This window comes from Lynx rufus, unplaced genomic scaffold (genome assembly GCF_022079265.1).
Source record: "Lynx rufus isolate CCGP_SWC_20201006 ecotype Redwood Valley unplaced genomic scaffold, mLynRuf1.p SCAF_9, whole genome shotgun sequence".
Taxonomy (NCBI): Eukaryota; Metazoa; Chordata; class Mammalia; order Carnivora; family Felidae; genus Lynx; species Lynx rufus.
This window is the reverse complement of record NW_025814897.1, coordinates 111,694,426-111,713,378: the sequence shown is the minus strand read 5'-3', so window position 1 is coordinate 111,713,378 and position 18,953 is coordinate 111,694,426. Positions and strand designations below refer to the sequence as shown.

The window sequence follows — 18,953 nt, the reverse complement described above, 5'->3', positions numbered from 1 at the left end:
CCCTGTGGTCTGCGAATTGCATCAGGTTAACAAAACCTCCTCGGTTTCCAAGAGCCCAGCAACCTCTGTTCCCGTTCCCCATCCTCAGGGCCAGAATCCCTGGCACTGACGCCAAGGGTCACCCGGGTGATCAATGCCAACACGCACCGTAAACTTCCCCGTTCACCCCGGGTGGCCTGGCCCTAAGCAGGTGGCTCAGTTACCTCTTTAATCACCCTTTTGTCAAACTCGTTGAAGAGCTTCTGAAACTCCTCGGCCGACAGAAGGTCACCACCGTAGGAACGCACCTTCTACAAAGGACAGAAACACAGGTCAGCAAGGGTCAGCTGGGCCCAGGGGAGGAAGGGCCCAGGAGAGGAGGGTGCGCCGGGCCCGGCCCCCACCGGCCCCCGGGCCAGCCCCGGCCGATCTGAAATGACGCCCTGTGCGGAAGCGGGGTTGCTGGCCGACGTGACCTCCAGGGGGAGCCCAGATCACAGACCGAGGAGGGCAAGGGGAAGAGGGGACTCCGATACCTCCATGATGACCGGTTTCTGGTGGCTGTCCAGCTGGACTCTCTGGAGCACCTGCAGGAAGTCCTGGGGGTCCACCCCGACCCTGGGAAGAAAGACACCGCGCCCCAGTGAGCCCGGCCAGCGCAGCGCACCCGGCGCCTGCCCCTCTGGCCTGGGCTGTGCGCGTGCGACTGAGCCGCCCTGGGCGATGACACGGGCCTCCGTGAAAGAGCCGACCACAGGCCCTCCAACGTCCTGTCGTCTAAAATGCCCAGAGACACTACTGTCGTGCCCCCGAGAGGAGCGCGCTGGCCCTCGGAAGCGGCAGGCGGGACGACAGCAGCACCACGGCTGACGAGCCGTCCGAGCCAGAGCCTTCCACACCGACACCACCTCCAGACCAGGTCCTGCTGGTTCGGGCGCCCGAGCGCAGGGGCGCAGGAAGGGCGCAGTCGGGGGAGAGGGCCAAAGCGCCTCGGCCCCCGCCGGCCCAGGGTCTCCGGGGCTCACGAGGACGACCCCGCGGCACCAGAGAGGCGGTGTCCTCAGGATGCCCAGGCCCCAGCCCGCAGGGAGCTGGGCAGAGCGGTCCCCAGGAAACGCCCCACAGAGCACGCCACCCCTAAGGCGTTCCCTCCCGGCAGCAGGCGCCCCCACTTCCTCGGGGAGAAGGGGCTCCCGGGAGCCCCGCCACTCACCCTCGAGGGTGGGCTTCTCCCCGTGTGCTCATGGAGGAGAGGACCTCGTAGGCAGCCCGGGCCCCCAGCCGCCTCCGGAACAGCGAGGTCTGGAAGGACTTCTGCAAGCCAGGACGATGGCTCTGAGTGGCAGGGTCGGGCCTCTCCCGGCCACACACCCCCTCCTGTGCAGCGGCCTCTGGGGGCACCCACCCGCCCGCGGCTGGGAGTGGCCCTTGCCCCCTCGGGCCCCAGGGGCATGGCCAGACCCCTCCCGGCCTGCGGAATTCACGCAGACATGCTTTTCCGCTCTGCGCGCCTGGGGCCCCCAGCTCTCACACACACATGGTGGGGTCGGGGCCGCCTGCCCTGGGAGGGGCGACCTCGAGGCCTCCCTCTAGAAGCGGCCTGGGCGGCAAGGATGTGCCGTGGCTCCCGCTTCCCCACGGGAGGCGGCGCCAAGACCAGCAGGGGCCGCCACCCCACCCCCGGCCGGCCACCCCTCACTGCGGGGACTGCCTGGCCGGTCAGCTCGGTCGCGCCCCGCTTGGCCTCCAGGGGCAGCTGCTCAGGCGGGAACAGGGACAGCGGCCTGGCTCACCATCAGGTAGCCCCGGAACTGGTTGTAGATGATGGCCGTCAGCAGGTTCATCAGAAACAAGCTTCCTTCGAGTGGGAAAAGCCGCAGTCATCGGGCAGAGTCTAGAGGGAGCACCCCGGGGGCCCAGGGCCAGGCCGGCATCCAGGGGCACAGAGGGGACATGGGCACAGCAACCCCCGGGGGGGGGGGGGTGGCAAGAAGGGCAGGGATGGTCACAGAGCAGGGCGTGCTCGTGGTTCCCATCAGGTGCCCGGGGCACACCAGTCACCCCACACGTAGCCTTGTCCTCATCCAATGAACACGCAAGACACCAGGCCTGCCCAGCCACGGGCACGGGGGCCATCGGTAGTCACAGACCAAAGACCACGAGATGGTCACACTGAGAAGCCACGAGGTTGGAGGGCACATGAGGGGAGGTCATGGGGTCGGGAGGGCACAAGGGAGGAGGTCATGGGGTCGGGAGGGCACATGGGGTGAAGTCATGGGGTCAGGACGGCACATGAGGGGAGGTCATGGGGTCAATAGGGCACACTGGGGTGAGGTCATGGGGTCAGGAGGGCACATGGGGGGAGGTCATGGGGTCGGGAGGGCACATGGGGTGAAGTCATGGGGTCAGGAGGGCACATGAGGGGAGGTCATGGGGTCGGGAGGGCACACTGGGGTGAAGTCATGGGGTCAGGAGGGCGCATGGGGGGAGGTCATGGGGTCAAGAGGGCACACTGGGGTGAAGTCATGGGGTCAGGAGGGCACATGGGGGGAGGTCATGGGGTCAAGAGGGCACACTGGGGTGAAGTCATGGAGTCAGGAGGGCACATGAGGGGAGGTCATGGAGTCAGGAGGGCACATGGGGGGAGGTCATGGGGTCGGGAGGGCACATGGGGGGAGGTCATGGGGTCAGGAGGGCACACTCACACCTGAGCATTCGCAATCTTGCCACTGGGGGCAGAATCTTGTCCTGAGCGACCCCTGCAGACCCACCGGAACTTACCTATCAGGGTGAAGACTATGAAGAAAATGGCATAGGCCCGGTTCTTGGAGTACGCAGGAGTCATCACTAGGAGAAAGAAAGCGGAGAGACTGAGCCCTGCTCCCACCTCAGCGTCCCGTCCGATCCCCTCACGGCCCCACGCCGTCTGCCTCCCAGAGGAGAGAAGGGCTCGGCTGGGAGACCCAGGAGGCCTTCTGGTCCAATGCCGACCCCCGGCTCTGCCGGCACACCCTCGGAATGGAGGGCTCACTACTTCTCAAGGCTGCTCCTCCCTTCCGCTGAGATCTGCTCCCCTGTCAACTCCCCGCAGACCGGAAGGTCAGCTCTCCCTCGGGTGACTCGCTAGGACTCAGGGGACGCATGGGCACAACGCTCGGGGTCCCGCTGCACAGCTCTCCCTGGGTGTGGAAGCCGGGGGCTGCCCTCCCGGGAAGGTCTCTGTGATGGGGGGATCGCCCCCGCGCCCAAGACGAAAGTCACCAGCCAGGGGACCAGGCCACGGCCAAGCCCTGGAGGCCTACGGCACCCCACCCTGGCCGTACCGCTCGCCCAGACAGAGAGGCCCCGGCAGCCACCGCCACCTGAGACCCAGGGCCGGGCCCGGGGGGCAACAGGGAAAGCGGTCAGGCCTCAGAGAGGAGGCCACCGGGGGCCCCGCCAGACACACATCTCATGCGTTCTTAGCTTCCCGGTGAAGTCAGGAGACAGGGGAAAGACAAGGCGAAGGGAACAGACGCGAAGGGAGGAAGCGAGCACAGGAGACGGGAAAAAAACGGAAGAAAAAGGAAAAAGGCAGGAAGAATGAGGGAAAAGACAAACAGGGAAAGAAAACCAAGGGAGGGAGAGAAGCCAGTGTCATCCTCCCCCGGGCGATAAAAAGGCCTTCGGCACCCCCGCGGCCCGGAGCCCGGCTCTGCGGCCCAGCGACAACCAAAGCTGCCCCCCCCCCCCGGGGCCTCTCCCCACTCCTCACACACCGTCAGGGTTGTTGGCCGTGGTCAACAGCACCAGGAGGGAGGTCAGGGCCTCCGGCAGGTTGCGAAAGTACGTCAGCCTCTCCCGGTCCTGCCCGTCGTCCTGCTGAGAGTGAACGTGACAGCTCTGAGGCGCCGTCGGGCCTCTGCCCCAGCGGCCATTGAGAGGTCAGCATCCCCTGACCTGCCATGTCCCCATCACTCCCCAGCAGGCTCTGCACTCACAGACAGGACCTCACTCGCGGCCTCTGGGCCCAAGAGCCAGTGTTCAGGGAGGCCGTGCACCCACAGGGACACCGGCCACCAAAGAGGGTCTGCTGGGAACCACGGCGAAAAGCTCTCAGCCGCCCTGGCCGAGACACACGCAGACACAGCACACACGACCACACAACCACATGGACAGACACACACAGACACACACACACACACACACACACACACACACACACACACGGCAGCTCCAGCTCTCCCGGAGTCAGAAAGGACAGTTTTCAGTCCCCCCTCATGGACAGCACAGCCTGAACCCCCAAATACCACAAGTTCAATGAAAACCGGCCTTGGCTGACCATCGGCCACGTTCCCAGGACAGAGGCAGGACAGCTCTAGGCCTGAGGACAGCAGCCCTGGCCGGGACATGAGGAAGGACACGCCGGACCACAGATGCATGGGGCGGGGGGACCGGGGCGACAGGTGGGAGACACCTCCACACAGCAACAAGCCACTGGGGGCCAAGGAGCAGTGAGGAGCTGGAAGAAGGGGACAGGGGCGGGGGGGGGGGGGGGGGAGAAGAGCTTCTCCACAGCTGGAGAAGAGGAAGAGGGGACAGGCAGGTGCCGTGACAGGGACGGTGGTGCAGTCCATCCCGAGGGCCCCAAATGCCAGAATGAGGGGGCCTCCGTCTAACAGGGGTGCAAAGAAAGCCGGGTGAGTGACGGGGCAGGGAGGGGAGACGGAAGGAGGGCCACCAGGCAGACCGGCCCTGAGCCCGCGAGGCAGGGGGCACCCGGGGGCCCCATCAGGGGTGCACGGAAGACCGGCCACGTAGAGAGACCCCGGAGCCTGGGTGGGCCGACACTGACCCTGGTCACCAGGCTAGGGCAGGCAGCCTAACCGGGCCCCAGAATGACCCGGAAGCTTCCCCTGGGCCGCCCTGTCCACCCAAACCCCAAGGCCCCGGGCCGGGTCAGAGCAGAGCACCGTACCTTCTCGCCTGTGAAGAGAAGCATCCCAAGCATGGTGAAGACGCACAGGTGCAGTGCCAGCAGCAGCACGACACTGGGGAGGTGGGGAAGGGCGCTCAGCACGGGACACGCACCCCACGCACCCCACGCACCCAAGCGGACAAGCGACTAGGGACAGCCAACCCGACCGCACGGGGAACTCCCTGCCCCAACAGAGCCCGCCGTGCACTCAGCTACTGGTCCCGCCCTAAGGGAGCCAGCCCTCTTTCCCTGGCAGGGACGATCGGTGACCCCAAAAGCACTTCCTGGGGGTCCAAGGACCCCGTCTCCCAGAGGGGAAGGCCACGTCCAGCCATCTGGGCTGGAACGTGAGGGGTCACCCATGTGAGCCGCAGGGGGAGGGGACGGAGAGAGAACCGGGGGAGGGACGGGAGGAGAGCGGGCGGGGAGGGGTCACGGCCACAGCGGGGCAGAAGGGAGCACCCGCAGGGCTCTGCAGCTATCAGGCAGGGGGCACAAGGCCGCTAAGGGGCTGCCGGGAGGCCCCAGCACCCACCCACCGGCCTCCCCAGGCCGCAGTCCCGGCGCCCCGACGGCACAGCAGGGAGCAGGAGACCCCACCCGCCCGGCGAGCCCACCTGGCCATTTCCGGCAGCGACGACCTGATACACTTGAGCGTCTTCTTCATCATGGAGGAGTTTTGCATCAAGAAGAAGGGGCGAAAGAGCCTGCGAATCCGCAGGGGCTGAAAGACGGCAGAAAGGGGCCCCCGTTTCCACCCAGGCCGGGGGCAGAAGGCCGAAGAGCCCCGGGCCCCGCTCACGCCCCTGCCCCTGCCCCTCCTGCCCCTGCACGCCCCAGCTTCCACCTCGGGCTCCACACCCTCCTCCTCACACCCCTGCCAAGGGGCCATCCCTGCGATCAGAGCACCCAGGGGCCGCGCCCCGCGCCCCACCCCCCCACTGTCCTCGGGACCCCCCGGCCTTCTCGAGGGCCCCCCTCAGGCGCCCCTTCTCCCTCATCTGCTAGCAAGACACCACGTGTCCCGACACCTTCACTCGCAACAGAACCCTCGCCCCCCCACTCACCCCTCCACCCGCCCCGCGTGTCCCCGCTCCCGACCCAGCCGGTCCTCCTGTCCGGTGACCTCCAGGCCTGAGTCTGCCCAGTGCTTCGGGCCGTCTCCCGGGGCCTGACCCGAGTGCTGGCGCCCAGGGCCCCTCCTGCCCTCTGAGGCCTCGCACTCTGGCGAGCTCATCAGGCCTCTTGGTTTTCAGGCTCACGGTGATGACTGTCCCTCCCACGTCCACCCGCCCCTCCCAGCTCTCAGCTCCAGACTCCGGGCCCCCTGGGCTTCTTGTCTCAGAAGCACAGCTAGGTCAGCCCCAGGCCCTACGGACTGCCCGGAGGCCCACTCTGGCCCGCCCAGGGCCCGCCCCTCGCCGTCCCGCTGGCTGCGGCCTTGGCCCCCCTCTCTGCTCAGACCGCTCTGGAATCCTGCCGCGCACCCGCAGGTGTCTCTCGCGACCGAATGAGCTCCCTCCAGCACACGGCAGACCCTCCGGATCGTCTGCACCACAGGTGATCCCAAGGCCTGACTCAACCTCCCTCGGCTACTCGCACCCTCGGAAGGGGCCCAGCTCCCGGCTCAGGACGCTCAGGGCCACGCCCCCAGCCCTGCCCCGTGGGCTGAGGAACCAGCGTCCCCAGCTCGCCCATGATCCTCTCGCCGCCCCTGGAAGGAACCTTGCCTCAGGGCCCGTATCCCGAATCTTCCAGCCATCCCTCTAGGCCAGGCAGGGGCTGAAGGCCCTGCTGGCACCCGCACCCGGGGTCTTGGACCCTCACCAGTAATCAGACACGGGACAGGGTGCGGCTTCTCCCCGGGTGTAGTGACCCGACCTGCCAAGGGCCCTCCTGACACGGGGGCCACGTCAGGTCATGGACACGGAGACATGTGGCCTTGATGAAGGATGGGAAGGTTCATCCACAAGACTCAACTCTGATTAGACGCCAGCCTAGGGCCAGGGTGGGGTGCCCCTGGGAGGCCCACACAGACTCACAGCTCACCACTGATCTGCAGATACCTAGTCCCCCGTGAGAAAGAGGCACGGCAGAGTCGTGACCATGGCCCATCCGGTCACCGGTAGACCACGAGGGATGTGACCCTCCTGGCCACAAAGTAGAAATGGACGTGAGAGACTAGACCGGAGTGGGTGGGATGCCCCTGGTTCTCCTGCCCGCCCTCCCCGCCCTGGTGCCTGTGTGAGTTATGACTGGCCAGCTGGCCACAGGGAGAAACCTGGGGCCTGGTTTCTGGACGGTTCTGGGTGATGGGCTGACTCTACCCAGTGGACCACCTGTGGCATTCCAGCCTCAATCGGGAGAATCCCCCCCGAGACGGTACTGAAGGGAAAGCTTTGCGGCAAGCGGGGTCCGCCCCGTCTATACTGGGAAACGTAACGATTCCTGGGATCAGGGCACGGAAAGAACAGGCCAGACCACAGGGGATGGGGTCCAGGAAGCGCATGTGTGGATGGGCAGAGTGAACACCCACAAGACACGGAAGGACGCGTCCTGTAATGTGCAAGCCTCTCCCCCCAGGGCACCACTGACACCCTGCCCTCCAGAAGCAGAGCCCGGTTCAATTCGGCTCACCCAGCCCGATGCGGCCCCCTGGCAGGGGGTGGGTGACTGCGATATGCCCCTTCCCCAGGCAGGGGCGCTATCCTCACCGGACAGACAGGCGTGCGGGCTGGGGCTCTGCCTGGGGCCACCCAGGGGCCACCCTCTGAGCCTCAGGGGCCCACGCTGCTTCAGGGCAGCCCCACAGCCCCCCCTGGCCTCACGATGGCCCTCACCCTGAAGTGCCTGGCCCGCGGGAGGGCCCAACGGCCCTAGGCAGGCTCAGTGACCCCAGCTGTGGGGCACAGCCCTCTGTGGGACCAGAAGGCGCATCACAGGCTCTGAGCACCAGGACGTGACAGGAACAGCAACTCCTCCCCAACCCCACGATTCAGTGTCCTGCTGCTCTGGGGGGGGGGGGGGGGCGCTCCACCAGGGACACACGTAAGAATTCATGCAAAGCAGGGTGCCGTGCCAGCAGGGGTGTCCATCTGCCAAGGACAGCCAGGAGTGGAGGCCTGGGTCCCCATTTGAGGGGAAGCGCCCCGAGTTGCTGGGGAGCTGGCGGAGGCAAGGGCCGCGGGACGCAGAGGGAGAGGAACTTGTAAGTGGCAGTGAGGGCCCCACCGATAACAAAGCGAGGTCTGAGCTGTGCTCGGTCTTCCTGGCCTGTTGCGCAGATGTGGGTTCGTAAGCTAACGAGGCTCTTTCCTGCTAGGAAGCGGGAGGCGGGCCCTGCGCCCTCCCCTTGGCGCCCTCCCCTCGTCAGCCCTGCAGCTCTCTCTCTCGGCAGCGGCTCCCCGCTTACTTCTGCCAGCGAGGGCGTGGACAGAGGCTGGGACACCGGAGGGGCAGACGGACGGCTCCCTGCTGTCCCCTTGCTGTCCCTAGGGCAGGTGCCCACGCCCTGGGACTGCCAGCCGGCCCTGCCTCCGGCACTCCCAGAACCAAGCAGTCTCCGCAGGGGCACTGGTGATCTGCACCCCTCCAGATGCCAGGGGCGGGGCGCCAGCTCTGGGGGCCTGTCCCCCGAGCTTCCTGCAGTTCTGTGTCCCTCGGGGCCCCGTTCTGCTTTGTCGGTTACTCGACACCTGTTTAAGCCCCTATGTAAACTCTCTTGGCTAAAGCACCCAATGGGCTTGTGTCCCCGACTGGCCCTGAGGGACACGGATGTCCCCACACCCACTTTCCCTGCTTCTCCTCTATCCAATCACGGGGCAGAGCATCCGGGTGGGGGGGGATGGTGCAGCCAGAGAGGTTTGGGGACCGGTGGCCAATGTGGGCCTTCTTACCGCAGGCCCCAGAGCTCTGGGCGCGAGGCCCTGGATGTGCTTTCCTGGGGGACCCAGGCGGGCAAGAAATTCAGCTGACAAGTGGGGAGGCAGGAATTAGCAATCCCTGTGCCCTCCCCAGGCCTCAGGACGGGCCTTCTTCTACAGGACGGGACAAGGCCAGCAGCCGACTGAAATGCTAGGAGGGTGGGAAGAGACGGGCAGCAGATGGGCCACCCAGAGCTCCCCGCTCCCGCCTCGGAGCCACCGCACCACCTACCTCCTGGCAAACCAGACTCAGCGACACGATCCAGTCCGCGAGAGACACGACCAGCACTGCGAGGTAGGCCAGCAGCCAGGGGTTCTTCCGGAACTGGGCCCATCCAACCAGATAGCTCTGCAAGAGAGGCGGTGGGTGAGCGGGCGAGCGGGCAGCCCCACAGACACCAGCCCTGCAGCCGGTCCGAGGCCGTGGACGCGCAGGGGTGAGACCGGGGCGCCCGCAGCAGAGACCCCCCCCCCCAGCCCGCTGGTGACCTCGGGCACTTTAACCCCTCTGGCCCGCCTCCCCATCGGTCCTGCCCGCCCCGGCCGCCAGTCTGGCTCGCACACAGAAACCACTCTGGAAAAGAGCCGTTCTGGAAAAGGGGCAACGGCACTCGTGGTCCGCTTCTGGTTAGGGCCGGCCCACACCCAGAACCGTCTAGACCAGGTCTTCCTCGGGGGCCCACTGGCCAGGTGCCAAGAGCCCCACCGGCAGCAGGGGCATCCAGAGGTCACGCTGCGCAGACAAAAATGTACGCTCTCTATCTTTCAAGACTCCCCAACCGTCCCAACCGTTCGGAAGACGCTAATGAGAACCGCTCCCCAGTTTCAGTTCCAGTCTGAAAACCCTCAAACCCATAAACACATCGTGGGCTAAAAAAGAAACAATGTGAAGCGGTCCGGGCCCTCGGTCCCCCACGGCCCCCAGCGCCAGCAGCAGGGGCCCGAAGCCACCCCCACAGCAGGACAGCCCGGCGGGCACCAGACCAAGGCCCTGCGGGGCTCTGGGGACAGTCTGCCGCACTACCTGGGGCTCCGTGGCCAGCTGCGTGTGCTCGGCTGGGCCTGTGGCGCTGGGATCACTACCGTTCGACCAAAGTAACAGGACGTGCGGCCCACAGGAAGATCTCTCGGCCCCTCCGCATCGTGCTGGGAAGCCGCTATGGCTCTGAACCCCTGACGTGGCTCAGAAGTTCACATGAGGAAGGCCGGACCCACCTCCAGCTTCCCGAAGGACTCGGGTCAGACCGCGCGGCAGCCGGTCCTTTTCCAGCCCACACCCACCTCCTCCCGTGTTCCTCCTCTCATGGGGGCGGGAGGGCGGCCCACGAGCGAGACCACCGGTCCTCTCTTGTTCCATCGGGGTCTCTCCTCACAGAGGCACTGCCAGACCCCGGGCCACTCCCGGAGGCCCCGCGAGGCCGTGCACCCGGCAGGCCCGAACCCAGACTCAGTTCAGTCCGGAGAGAGAAGAGCTGACGGGGTCTCTTGTCCTCCAACCAACCCAGGCCTTTGCTCACAGGGGGAAGGTACAGTCAGAGAAAAAAGGCAGCCAGCTCCGGGAGCGTAAAGATTAATCCGGAGGGCAGCACGCAGGCTGGGGGGGCACCGGCCCCCGCGCTCTGGCACCTGATGGCGCCCAGCTCACCTTCACAGACACGTCAGCCACAAAGACCAGCAGGCAGAGCGCCTCGACGCTCTCGGTGAGGCCACAGGGCGGGTCCCAGGGGGCCGAGCGGAAGCGGACGTCCGCGGTGCTAGTGAGCGAGGAAGGGGTCTCGATAAAAGCCAAAAGCAGGATCAAGGAGATGGTGAGGCTCAACGTCCTGAGAAAAGAACCAGAACTAATTGAAACGCACGAGCCAGCGAGGCTCTGGGCCGCAAAGCACATCGGCCGGCAGAGGGCCGGGCAGGACAGCAGGCCACACTCGGTGGCTTCCAGAAGCAGAGCCCCCGCCTCGCGGTCTGTGCCCACTCTGGAGCGGTCAGCTGACGGTGCCCAGGCCAAAACTCAGTGGCGTGGCTGGACCTCATCGCCGGGAGGGCCCTGCTTTCCGTGGGCTGGGCCCCGTGGCCAGGAGAGAGGGGAGGGGGAGCCCGCCTGGACCCTGAGCCGGCCTCCCCCCACCCAGCCAGGCCGCAGGCACCCCGCGCAGCGTGCCCCTTCTCACCACTGGAAGGTGTTGGAGTAATACAGTCGGTAAAGCCACATCGACCTGGCGTCCATGCGGTGGTTAATGGAGCGGTACTGAAGGTCAAAGACGCACGGGAGAGCGTGAGCGGGGGCCCCTTCGGAGCCACGCAGCACGGCCAGCCCCGTGCAGGGCCCCCGCTGACCCCTCGACGGGCCCTAGGCGGGGACACAGGCCGTGGACCGGAGTCCACTCGATCGCACACGTGGAGAAAGGGCTCTCTCGTGGCCCAGCAGGGGCACGTTAGCAGGCAGACTCAGGACACCCTGGGCATCCATTGCCCCGCGTGGATACCTGTTTCTAAGCGCACAGCTGTGCCCTCTGCCTGCCTGTGACGCTGTCCCCTCTGCCGTGCAAGGCCCTACAACGGTGCCGCTCTCCAGGATGCCCCCCACCTGGCACACTGCTCCCTTCCATATTCTATTTCCCGAATTGAGCCTCAATAGCATTTTCCGGCAGGGGATGGTCTGGCCATCTTGGAGCATCTTTCCCAAGACCCGGACAGGCCCTCAGTAGGTGGTAACTCAACGAAACGAGCGTTTCCAGGGTTCAGAAGAGCACCCAGTGCCCACCTGCTTTAGGGAGGACTCCAGGCGAGCCGTGCCCAAAGTGCCCATCATCACGGTAATCATGGCCACACGGTCCAGCGACCGAGGCCCTGGCCCCAGGACAGCGAGGAGGGGCCCATGGGGGCAGCCGTCACCCAGTCCCCACAAAACCTAGAGGCGGGCCCAGGCCCAGCCACCGGGAACGGGTGCCACCCACCTGGATGGCATCTTCGATGAAGACGGCAGCCTGGTCAAAGCAGAGATCCTGCCTGGACGCAGCACCTGCAGGCAGAGACACACATCAGGTGACGTGGGGGATCACGTGGCACTCACCTGCTACAGGGCCACTGAGCTCAAGGAGAGAACTTGGAGGCATTCTTTCCTAAGGCCCTGGAATGACCGGCCTTTCGCCCTGCCGCGAGTTTGCACACAAGAGAGCCCCAGACCCGGGCTGGCACAGGGAGGACTGTGCGGCCGTCACTGCCCTTCTGCCGCCTTCACCAACCAGCAACTTGGGGCCTCAGGGCCCAGGAGGATGGACGGAGCCTCCGTGGGCCCCAGGAAGGCTCCCGACTGCAAGGGGCCTTGAAGTCAGGCGGCTTGAAGCCATCCCAGCACCCCTGTCCCCTGCCCATCAAGGAGCCATAAGCCGCAAACGAGATCAGTCCCTGCGGCCTCGGGTTCTGTCCACTGATCGTGGGGCAAGGGCCACCTCTGTGGCTCTGGTGCAGAAGCTGTTGCTGGACACAAAGGGAGAAGGCAGGCATGAGGAGCCGCGGTTCGCAGCAACGGAGGAACCTCACTGCCCGGCGCCCAGGAGAGAGGGTGCAGCCCAGGCAGCCCGGGCCCCGGGGGCGGGGAGAAGAGCCCGCACGCAGCCCCAGCAGCTCCCGGATCCGGGAAATGACACGGCAGCGGTTCCTGTTGAAGATTCTATTTTCACACGTGGCCCCTTTGGGCCAGCAGCTTCTGAAAACTGCCCTTAACCGGTACAGAGAACACACAGACGTGTGCACGGCTCTAGAGCAGAGGTACCAAAGCCAGAAGCGGAGCAGGCCGTGGACCACTGCCCCACTCTGCCCGCCATCCCCAGGGAAGCACATGCACCTGTCCTCAGGGCTCCTGCAGCAGGGTCCGGGGGCCAAGCAGGGATGCGGGGGACCCTGGACACAGGTAGGAGACTAGACACGGCACGCCGTGTCACCCAAAGCGAGCCCCGCCCTCCATCTGGGCCTCGGTTTCCCCCCATGTATAACCTCCACGCCCTGGAAGTTCTCCCAGGGAGGCTCTGAGGGTGGTGACAGCCTGCTTCCCCGACAGCATCCTGGGAAGAACTGTGATCAGATGGCACTCTGTTCTATCCCCTGCCGTAGGGAGCCCCGGACAGTGCAGGGCTCGGCACGCGGCAGTCCTCAAAGCTGCTTTATCGCGTGAATGAGTGAACAGCGAAAGAGGGGAGCCTGTGAGGGCAGGGTGGTCTGAGGGCCGGCAAGAGGCCCCATGTTACCAAATCCCCGGATAAGAGATGGGATCTCAGCCTGGAGAGATCTAAGGATACAAGCTTCCTGGACAAGGAGAGCCTCCGGGCTCACTCCACGCCCAGGCGTGGGGTGCAGCGGAAGGGGCTCACGCCCAGACAAGCCATCACTGGCCAGGGGTGTCAGGCACCCGGGGACTGTCCGGCACTCATCACACCTCTCGCCCGGGCCTCAGGACACCAAACCTCAGAAGGGCCACGCCACCTGCTCTGCAGCCCCCGACACCAGCGGCCAGGGGTATCTCGTCACAGATCCTCAGTCATGAGCATGTCACAGCTTCCCACAAGTCCCCAGCGCTCCAGGAGGAAGTCCACACTGCCCTCAGCCTGGTGCGGCCGACGCCCCCCTTGCCCACCACCCGTCCCGCCGCTTCCTCCACCCTACGCCCTCCGAGCCACTCATCTTGAACTCGGCCCCACCAAGGCCAAGCTCTCCCAAGACTCCATGCCCTGGCCCTACCCAGAGCACTGTCTCCCAACGTGGCGGTCTAGGGACCATCACCCCAGGTGGCAATCGCAGGGCACACCAGGTTGGAATGTCAGCGTAGAATGTCTGCCACAGAGAGCAGAGGACAGCAGGGGCTCCAACGCTGCTCCCACATCAGCCCTGGACCAGTCTCTCTGCCTCTGCCCCAAGCCCCCCGCCCCCCACCATCCCCAACATCCAGTCTAAGCCCCCTCTCCTGTTCCAGGCTCCACCCTGCCCTGCCTGCCTGGGACCCCGACCAGCTCCCTGAGGACCCTGGGCAAGCCCCCGCACCTCTATGCCTCAGTTTCCCCTTACAGGTCAGATGCGACGGCACGGCTATGCAGACTGAATGGGCTGCTGTAGCTACTAGGTATTATTCTAAAAGCCCCTTCCATATCACGACAATCCCTCGGCCTCTGACTTTTCCGTAGCCAGAGGCGGGGGGGTGGGGGGGGGGGGGCGCCCCGACCAGGAACAAGAAACCAGCCACCCTCTCCCTGCAGCCCGTGAGGTGAGGCTGGGTCAGAAGGACCTGACCGCAGGGTCTGTGGGGCAGCACAGTCCCCGGACCCCGGTTGGCAGGAGAATCCGACTGCAGGACGAACCCCACCTAGGAGCCCCGCTAGGGAGCTGGGAGGTGACCAGCCGTTCTCGGTCCCCCCTGCCCCCGGGGCCAACAGCCTAGCCGGGGAGACTCAGAACACAGAGCGTCCCCTCACGCTCTCGGGAAGCCTCATCGAGGCATGGCGTCGGGACAAAGAGCCCTCTCTCATGGTCCACGCCGCCTGGCCCTGGCTCCTGGCTTACAATGCAGGTCTCAGCGGCCTGCCGTCCACTCTGCCAAGACTAGGTAGGACCTGCACAATCAGGCCCAGAATGGCCATCAGCACCGACTGCCCCATCTCCGCCACCTGGCCGGGCCCCGTGCAGAGGGCATTCCCAGCAATCTCTCCGAATCGTCACAACGCCCCTCAGGTCAGCCCCTCCGACTCCCTCCCTTTTACTGAAGCTCAGAGAGGTTTTACTGAAGCTTGGAGAGGTTAGGCAACCTGCCAAGGTCACACAGCCAGAAGTGACAGCAGGAGAAAGACACTCCGACCTCCAGACACAAAGCCTGCAACCCCCCCCCCCCGACACCCAAATGCCGCCACGTCCTATGTCCCTTGTCCAGGGATCCGTGCTGGATGGAGACCTTTCCTGGGGGACAGCCTCTGAGATGGGCAGGCAGGTGGCTGCCTCGGCCTCCGGTTTTCTTGTCTGGGGTCAGGCACCCATCCCCCCAGTCCACGGATGGGCGCACACCACAGGCCCCTCCTGGACCCAGGAAGAAAGTTAAGTCCGGAAAAGGAAAGTGGCCCTGGAAGGAGCACCCAGCTCGGCACTAGCAACAGATCCCAGGGCTGACCTTGGACAGATCCGGGATACTCTCCGGGCCGGGCCTCGGTTTCCTTCTCTGCAAGATGAGGCTGAGGCCCTTCCCAACCCCCCGGGCGTCTGCCAGAGACCGCTGGACTCCACCCTCCCGCCCTCCTCGGGATTCGGCAATTTCTCTGCCGTAAACAGGAAGGACAGGAGGGAGCTGCAGAGGGCAAAGGGAGGAAGCTTCCTCCCTGGCCCCGGTGGGGGGTGGGGGGACCGCCCCCGCCCCAACCCCAAACTGAAGGGGGACCAGCCCCTGGGGAGCCTCCGGGCACCCGGAATGAGAGGGCAGACTGAAAGGACTCCCAAGTCTACTCCCAGCGGGGTTCGAATCCCACCTCAGCCACCTCCCCGCTGGGTGACCCGGAGTATGGGCCCGCCCCTCTCCGTGCCTCAGTTTCCCCCATAATAACCGGGAGGAAAACGGAAGTGCTGCTTCCTAGGAGTCACCAAGGCGATCCGCGAGGCGTGGGTCCACCCGAGACGCATCGAGGGGGCTGCACGGCGCTGGCTGCCCCGGGCTGGCCGAGGCCGGCTGGTCGGAGGCAGGGCGCGACCCTGCAGCGCTTGGCCGACTCCGCACCCGCGCCAGTGCCCGGGTCCGCAGGGCGGCTCCCCAGGCGCCCCGCGCCCGCTCGGACGCCGGCCCGGGGGTGGGCGCGACGGCAGCGGATGGCGCGGGGCCGGGGCGGGGGGGAGGACCCCACGCGCCACCCCTGCGGCCCGCTCCCCTCGCCACGCCGCCGCTCACCAGGCCCAACGCGGACGCCGCGGGAGCCGGTCGAGCCCGCCGGGCGGCCACTGCCGCCCCGGGCCCGGCTCAGAAGGGGCTCCGACTCCTCCCGTGGCTCCTCCATGGGGTCGCCGCGCGCCGCCGGACCTTCACCGGAGCGCAGAACTCCGCGCGCGAGCTCCACTGCGCAGGCGTGGCGTCCCCGCCCCCGGAGGTCGGGAGGAGGAGCGGACCGCGCTGTGACACAGGGGATGCCCCTTCGCCACCGGCCAATAAGAACGGAGGATTCGCGTGAGGAGGCGGGGGCCTTCCTAGGCCCCGCCTGTCAGGGGCGGGGCTCAGCTTCCTTCCCCGCAGGGAGGGGCTCTAAGGACCTCCCAGGGCTGGGCGGAATGCCTCCGGCGACCGCGGTCCCCGGGCCGGGTGCGTCAGCAGCACCTGGGCACTGGGAAAAAGGCCGATTCCCGGGCACTCCCCGAATCAGAAACTCGGAGCAGGGCCCAGGACTCTGTGTTTTGCATGTTGAGTGTTGGGCACGCGGGGATCACCCCAAAGGATATCCCCCCAAAATGGAACTTGAGATTAAATATAGTTAGGGGTAAACTTTGAAAAGACCAGTAACACTCTTGAAAAATATTTACAACATGTATATGAAGTCTTTTTAACGTTAACACATAAAGCTTGTTTCCCATTGCTGTGGTGACACATTTCTGCAAATTTACCTAAAACCACTCCCATTTATCACCTCTCGGTCCTGGAGGTCAGAAGTCCAGCGGCTGGATCGGGTTCTCCCACCAGGGCCTCACAAGGCCAAAGTCAAGGTGTTGGCTGGCCTGAGCCAGGCTCATGCACACGGTTGGCAGATTCACTGCCGGGAGGCTACGACGGCAGTCCCTGTTTCTTGCTGGACGTCCACCAGGGATCATTCTCAGCTTCTAGAGACTACCACATTCCTCCCCTCATGGCCCCTTCCATCATCAAAGCCAGCAAAAGTGCACTGAATCTCTCTCATGCTTCAAAATGCAGCAGGATGCCTCCAGTCTCTCCAACTTCCTCCTTCTGCCCCATCTCTTTCTTTTAAGGACTCCTGTCATTACATTGGGCGCATCAGATAACCCAGGATCATTTTATTTTAAGATCAGCTGGTTAGTAACTTAAATTACATCTGCAAATCCCTTTAGCCAGCTATCCTACCTTAACCACTAGTGTGATGCCAGGAGGTGAAGGTCAAGGGAGCCAAAATTCTGCCTCCCACAGAGCTCTTAAAAACCAGCAAGGAAGGGGCGCCTGGGTGGCGTAGTCGGTTAAGCGTCCGACTTCAGCCAGGTCACGATCTCGCGGTCCGTGAGTTCGAGCCCCGCGTCGGGCTCTGGGCTGATGGCTCAGAGCCTGGAGCCTGTTTCCGATTCTGTGTCTCCCTCTCTCTCTCTGCCCCTCCCCTGTTCGTGCTCTGTCTCTCTCTGTCCCAAAAATAAATAAACGTTGAAAAAAAAATTTTTTTTAATAAAAATTAAAAAAAAAAAAAAACCCAGCAAGGAAAGGGGGCGCCTGGGTGGCTCAGTCAACTGAGTGTCTGACTCTTGATTTCGGCTCAGGTCATGATCTCATTGTTCCTGGGTTCGGCCCCGAGTCAGGCTCTGCACTGACAGCATGGAGCCTGCTTGGGATTCTCTCCCTCTCCACCCTCCCCTGTTCATTCGCTCAAAATAAATAAATAAACTTTTTTTAAAAAAATCCATAAGGGGCGACTGGGTGGCTCAGTCGGTTAGGCATCCGACTTCGGCTCAGGTCATGATCTCACGCTTCTAAGTTCGAGCCCCACATCGGGCTCCATACTGACAGCTTCAGACCCTATGTCTCCCTCTCTCTCTGCACCTCCCCTGCTTGCACTCTGTCTCTCAAAAATAAAAGTGCTTCAAAAATTATTTTAATTAAAAAAATCAGTAAGAAAAACATTAGATTCTCCTTAGGTGGAAGGGGAGCAAAGGACTGGAACAGGAAGTTCACCACAGAGGAACAACAGATGTAGGATGCTTGAAACAAACTTCGCCTCGGTGGGATGCAAATCAAATCAAAATAACAATAAAATCATTGAGCAAATCAGTGGGCACATTTTTAAAAGTGCTGGAGGTTAACACTGTGGTTATCTGAGGAGGTCAGAAAAATCATAGACTGTTTGGTTTTGTTTTTTTTTTTTTAACAAGAAGCATGCATTTTAAATTTTTTTTTAATGTTTATTTATTTTTGAGACAGAGACACAGCACGAATGGGGGAGGGTCAGAGAGAGAGGGAGACACAGAATCCGAAACAGGCTCCAGGCTCTGAGCTGTCAGCACAGAGCCCAACACGGGGCTCGAACTCACAGACCATGAGATCATGACCTGAGCCGAAGTCGAACACGTAACCGTCTGAGCCACCCAGGTGCCCCGAAGCATGCATTTTAAAACCTGGAAAAAGTAAGATACTTTCATTCTGAAAAAAGAAAATAGATGCACACAGAACTTGGTAAAAATGGCCCATCCCCCAAGGATTTGTCTTTAATTGCGATTAAGGAATTCCCTTTAGGTCTGAGTACAAACTCACGGAGGCCCAAGTGGAATGCAGGGCACTATAAGCATTTTGTGAAAATTAATTAAAGGAAACCTCATTTAAAATGGAGTTGGGAGGGGCCCCTGGCTGGCTCAGTCCGTGGGGTATGCAATTCTTATTCTCGGGGTTGTGAGTTCAAGCCCCACACTGAGTGGCTTTATTTTTAAAATAAAATCTTTAAAAATAAAAGGAAATGAAATGGAGTGGGGAGGACAGAAGGAGGGGACTCTCACGCACTACCACTCCCGGCGGTCAATCATAGACCCCAACAGGAAGAGCGTGTACCTTACAGTCGCAGCTGGAACTTACCTACCCCAGCGGGAGGAAGACTTTCTCCGCCCCCAGCGACAGCCCAGCCAATGAGAGATAGCCCCCGCTTAACCAATGAGAAGCCACGACACCGGGCACTTGGAGTAAAGTGCTCCAATGAACTTTCTCTTTACAGCGGTCCCACCCAACTCCCGCCGTCCTCTCTAAAGGAGGGGTCCTCTCTGCAGAGTTGCCTGTGGCCTTGCTGTGGCTCATCTCTCCCAGGTTGCAATTCTCTGCTGTTCCCGAGTAAACCCACGTTTGCTGGGAAAATAACGGGCAGCTTGTTTATAGGTTCACG

General features: G+C 63.5%; 1 protein-coding gene across 7 annotated transcripts in view; it reads right to left on the bottom strand.

Moving 5' to 3' along the window:
- Positions 1-15,908, bottom strand: part of TPCN2 (two pore segment channel 2) — a 29,166-nt gene extending 13,258 nt beyond the window's left edge. For 2 of the 7 annotated variants that reach the window (XM_047070719.1, XM_047070724.1), the window contains exons 1-13: positions 12,309-12,714; positions 11,814-11,878; positions 11,028-11,104; positions 10,505-10,682; positions 9,092-9,208; positions 5,554-5,660; positions 4,937-5,009; positions 3,738-3,840; positions 2,761-2,826; positions 1,773-1,837; positions 1,193-1,293; positions 516-597; positions 204-290 (exon numbers count right to left, since the gene is read on the bottom strand). In XM_047070719.1, coding sequence (XP_046926675.1) covers positions 204-290; positions 516-597; positions 1,193-1,293; positions 1,773-1,837; positions 2,761-2,826; positions 3,738-3,840; positions 4,937-5,009; positions 5,554-5,660; positions 9,092-9,208; positions 10,505-10,682; positions 11,028-11,104; positions 11,814-11,878; positions 12,309-12,699 — 1,512 coding nt within the window. In that variant the 5' untranslated portion in view covers positions 12,700-12,714. Of the gene's footprint in view, positions 1-203; positions 291-515; positions 598-1,192; positions 1,294-1,772; positions 1,838-2,760; positions 2,827-3,737; positions 3,841-4,936; positions 5,010-5,553; positions 5,661-9,091; positions 9,209-10,504; positions 10,683-11,027; positions 11,105-11,813; positions 11,879-12,308; positions 13,238-15,772 lie in introns of those variants that run through there. The other 5 variants (XM_047070721.1, XM_047070722.1, XM_047070726.1 and 2 more) reach the window with 5 other exon arrangements.
- Between the last annotated feature and the right edge of the window lie 3,045 nt (positions 15,909-18,953).